This window comes from Babylonia areolata, chromosome 7, assembly GCF_041734735.1.
Source record: "Babylonia areolata isolate BAREFJ2019XMU chromosome 7, ASM4173473v1, whole genome shotgun sequence".
NCBI lineage: Eukaryota > Metazoa > Mollusca > Gastropoda > Neogastropoda > Buccinidae > Babylonia > Babylonia areolata.
In genome coordinates, this window is record NC_134882.1 from 20073428 (window position 1) to 20078427 (window position 5000).

The window sequence follows — 5000 nt, forward strand, 5'->3', positions numbered from 1 at the left end:
ATCAGCATATTGAGGGCATTGTAGCACGAAGTGAACTTCTGTTTCCTTTTGAGAATCACAGAAAGGACAGGAAAGCTCATTATCTGTTACATTACGTTTAAAACGTAATCTGTGTGTATTGAGTTGTGACACACCAAGTCGTAAACGTACTAAACTAATTCTGGCTTGAATATGTTTCAGTTCCAACAAATCTAATTTGTTTGTTAGAGAGAGAGAGAGAGAGAGAGAGAGAGAGAGAGAGAGAGAGAGAGAGTGATGAATGTGTGTGTAATGTGTGAGCGTGTATGTGTGTGTGTGAGTGCGCGCGCGCGCACGCGCGTGCGAGTGTGTATTTGTGTATGTTGTGTGTGTGATTGTAATGAATTATCAATTCTGAGGCAGGCAGAGAGACAGACAGACAGACATATAGTGAGAAGATGCTAAACTAAAGAACGAACAGACAGACAGACAGACAGACAGAAAGAGAGACAAGTGACGACAGACAGGGACAGACACTGAAGAAAGAGACCAAGACTGGCCGAGACCCAATTTTCTTCTTTCTATCCCTTTATCTGTTGATGAGGACATGTATATTCTTTCTAACAACAACCATCCTGACAGACATTGAGAGAAAAAGACAACAAACAAACAAACAAACAAACAAACAAACAACCGCAATAAACCAGACTTGGTCAACCAAAGGGACTGGGGTTTAAAAAAAAAAAAAAGAAAAAAAAAAAAAAAAGTTATGGTCGAAGGGAAGTAACAAGAACAACGCGTAAATTTTGAAAACGGAGATTTGAGAAGTCTTTCCCCTTTGATTTTCACATCTTTCAGCCGCTCGATGACCGTGATGATGAGAATAGCAAAATAAAATAAAATAAAATAAAAGACAAAGAAAGAGGATAGTGGTGAAATAAACCGAGGGAGGTAATGACTGAGACTGTGTGAGAGAGAGAGAGAGAGAGAGAGAGAGAGAGAGAGAGAGAGAGAGAGAGGACAGAGAGTGCACTGAGCGATCAACGGAGCTGAGAGAAATGTGCAGAGTACAATCTAAGGGAGGTAACCAGTGTAGGTCAGGTTTCGATTCCCAATCTCAGATGAGTATGTTCCCTTATTCTGTTCCAGTCACACCTGACACTGTCAAAAGGCTTGAACATTGAACTTGGTAAACAACTGGTTCTTTTCCATTGGTCATGACTGAAGGACAGAAGAAAATCAAACACAGAGAGAGTGAAAGAGAGACAGGCATCTTCTTAAGAAGCTGCACTAAGTTTGCGCAGCCCTTAGGCATAACTTATTCCGCAAGACTCACTGGGCTACGATGGCTTAGCGCACGACACCCGGGTGTAATGTCCCAAATAGCCATACGCAAGCAGAAGATCAAATACGCGCGTTATTAAAGATCCTATAATCCATATCAGCATTCGGTGAGTCATGGAAACAGGAGCATACCCATACATGCACACATCCCGAAAACGGAGTATTGCTGCCTACATGGCGGAGTGAAAACGATCATACACGTAAAAGCCCGACTCGATCGTGTGCATACGAGTGAAGGTCGGGGAGTTGCAGCCCACGAACGAAGAAGAAGAAGAAGAAGCCACCCGCTTCCCATCCGTAGGTCCTCCTGGCGCCGATTCACCTCTCAGGATCCAAACACATCGCCCCACCCCCCTCGCCTTGACTCGACTAGTAGTAAGAGGGGACGTGATACTCCGGGACTGACGTTACACAGGCCCTCAGTGGGCCACTGAAAGTGCTAACTCTGCATTATAAATTATGATACTCACCAGTCCAGCGATGGGCGTGGGCAGTTTGTTGATGCGTTTGACAGTGCCCGGCTTGATGATGTTCAGCAGCCTGCCACACACAGACACAGACACACACACACACACACACACACACACACACACACACACACACACACACACACACACACACACACACACACACACACACACACACACACACACACACACACACACACACACACACACAGGACAGTTAGGACTGGCGTCCATTTCTTTTTCTTTCTTTTTTTTTTCTTCTTCTTTTTTTCTTCCTTTTTTTTCCTTCTGTAGAGCTCTGGTGACATTGTTGGTACAAATCAGAACAGAACTGGTAGCAAAACAGATAAAATGGAACAGAAAGAAAAACAAAATAATTGAAGCAGAATAAACTACTAAAGGATAAGCGACACTTTGGTACTTTGTCATCAGCTTAATGAAAAAGTCCATGTGGCAGGGAGGTACTGTACCTTTTTTCCCCCAGTCGTTCGTCTCCAAGGTTTGGGAAAAGGAGAGAGAAAGAGAGAGAAGGAGAGAGAAAGAGAGACAGACAGACAGACAGACAGACAGACAGAGAGAGAGAGAGAGAGAGAGAGAGAGATGGAGGGAGGGAGACACACAGACAGACAGATAACAGACAGGCGGACAGATAATTCTCTCTCACAAACACACACACTCACCACACACATGCACACAACCACACACACACACACACACACACACACACACGCGCGCGCGCGCGCGCGCGCGCGCGCAAATATGCACACAACCATACACACACACATATGCACACAACCACACACACACACACACACCACACACATGCACACAACCACACACACACACACACACATATGCACACAACCACACACACACACACACACACACACACACATATGCACACAACCACACACACACACACACACACACACACACACTAACACACACACAGCGACACGCACGTTCGCACTTGGCTACTCAACGAACTAAGAATATACTCACTCGCACAACAGAATGCCGTTCTCCAAAGATTTTCTAGGGTCCTCGGGAAAAGCAAAGGACTTTTTGGTGACCGCCTGGAACATACACACAGACACAAAATTAATGTACGTGATATATTGCAAAAACTATGTATAAATATTATATTCGTTCTTGGCAGCGGTTAAAATTTACATGGAGTGATGGCCTAGAGGTAACGCGTCCGCATAGGAAGCGAGAGAATCTGAGCCCGCTGGTTCGAATCACGGCTCAGCCGCCGATATTTTCTCCCCCTCCACTAGACCTTGAGTGGTGGTCTGGACGCTAGTCATTCGGATGAGACGATAAACCGCGGTCCCGTGTGCAGCATGCACTTAGCGCACGTAAAAGAACCCACGGCAACAAAAGGTTGTTCCTGGCAAAATACTGTAGAAAAATCCACTTCGATAGGAAAAACAAATCAAACTGCATGCAGGAAAAAAAAAAAAAAAAAATGGGTGGCGCTGTAGTGTAGCGACGCGCTCTCCCTGGGGAGAGCAGCCCGAATTTCACACAGAGAAATCTGTTGTGACAAAAAGAAATACAAAATACAAAAAATGCATGCGTGAAGGCGTTTTGTTTCGTGTGAAAGCAGCTAAAGAGATAGGATGGGGCAGGTTTGTTAATACAATTAATGACACAGAGTGTTTGTCTTTTCTTTAATCTGGGTGAGCCAGATTTAACACCAGGGGTGAAATCCGAAAGGGAGGCGTGGGTGGAGTACGAATTCTTCAACAGAATGCAACACCGGTCCAGACAGCAAACGACGGGAACTGATAACAAGGACAATGAGCTCCCCTGTTGCTGACCTTAGCAGCTGCAGTGCTGTGCAGTGTCTGGCCCTCCAGTTCCTGGACACTGTTGTATTGTTCTGATCCGCATCGCGCACATACCAGGTTGTTCGTTGATGGTTTGTTGTTTTTTTTGCAGAAGAAGACGAAGAAGAAGGAGAAGGAGGAAGAAGAAGATTACGACGACGACGATGATGATGATGATGATGATGAAGAAGGAGGAGGAGGAAGAAGAAGATTACGACGACGACGACGACGACGATGATGATGATGATGATGATGATGATGAAGAAGAAGGAGGAGGAGGAGGAGGAGGGGGAGGAGGAGGAGGAGGATTGGGAAGAAGAAGAAGTAGAAGAAGAAGGAGGAGGAGGAGGAAGAAGAAGAAGAAGATTACGATGATGATGATGATGATGAAGACGAAGAAGGAGGAGGAGGAAGAAGAAGAAGATTACGATGATGTTGATGTTGATGATGATGAAGGAGGAGGAGGAGGAGGGGAACACGATGATGTTGACAATGACAAGGAGGAGAAAGTAGAGGTGCCATAATAATCACGGAAGAAGAAAAATGATACCTGACATTGGAAAGAATTTGAAACGAGGACGAAGATGACTTGGAATCCGTCAGTGGGTAGGGGTGACTCGGAAGGGTTCAGAAAAGAAGAAGGAGGAGGTGGTGGAGGAGGATCTAGGAGGAGGAGGAAGAGAAGAAGAAGAAGAAGGAGGAGGAGGAGGAGGGGGAGGAGAAGGAATAGAAGTAGAAGAAGAAGAAGATGATGATGATGATGATGATGAAGACGAAGAAGAAGGACAATAATTATAATGAGAGAGACATACAGACAGACACACAGGGGCAGACACAGAGATTAGAGAAGACGGATAGAAACTGAAACAGACACAGACACAGACACAGCCAGCCAGCCACACACCTACAGAAAGACAAAAGCGGTTGGGATGGAGACGAAAGCGGGCAGGAGGAAGAAAGAACAAAAAACTGGGCAACACGACCCCTGAGAAAGGCGATAACAGAAACAGACCCCCCCCTCTGTTGTTTTACAGGAACGCACATACACCCTGTGTGTACGTGTGCCAGCACTGGACACTATCAAAATCCCCCCCCCCACCCCACCCCTCCTCCCACCTTCTGACCGTTCTCTCACTGACTGAGGTGCAGCGTACAACCACTGCAGCCCACTCCACCACCACCACCCCTCAGCGCAATCCATATACCCCCGGACTAAAAACTAATTACTGATGAATGCTGCGCTGTCGAGTTCTTCGCAAAGTCGGTTGACGGAGTGAGTAAATAGCGGTAGAAGGATGAGGTGGAGTGGGGGACTGCGGGGTGGGGGGGAGGGGGAGGGGCTTGGGGGGGGGGGGGGCGAGATAAAAGCAGGTAAACGAACACGTTCAGGTGCTCA

The 5000-nt window shown here is 46.4% G+C and overlaps 1 protein-coding gene across 3 annotated transcripts in view; it reads right to left on the reverse strand.

Annotated features, from left to right (window-relative positions):
- The window catches only part of LOC143283780 (uncharacterized), a 333779-nt gene that overhangs the window by 283475 nt on the left and 45304 nt on the right, over positions 1–5000 (reverse strand). For all 3 annotated transcript variants that reach the window (XR_013055451.1, XM_076590144.1, XM_076590145.1), the window contains exons 2-3: positions 2772–2845; positions 1773–1842 (exon numbers count right to left, since the gene is read on the reverse strand). Coding sequence is in view for 2 of the 3 variants with exons in the window: in XM_076590144.1 (XP_076446259.1) it covers positions 1773–1842; positions 2772–2845 (144 nt within the window). In the remaining variant the exon portion in view is untranslated. The remainder of the gene's footprint in view (positions 1–1772; positions 1843–2771; positions 2846–5000) is intronic.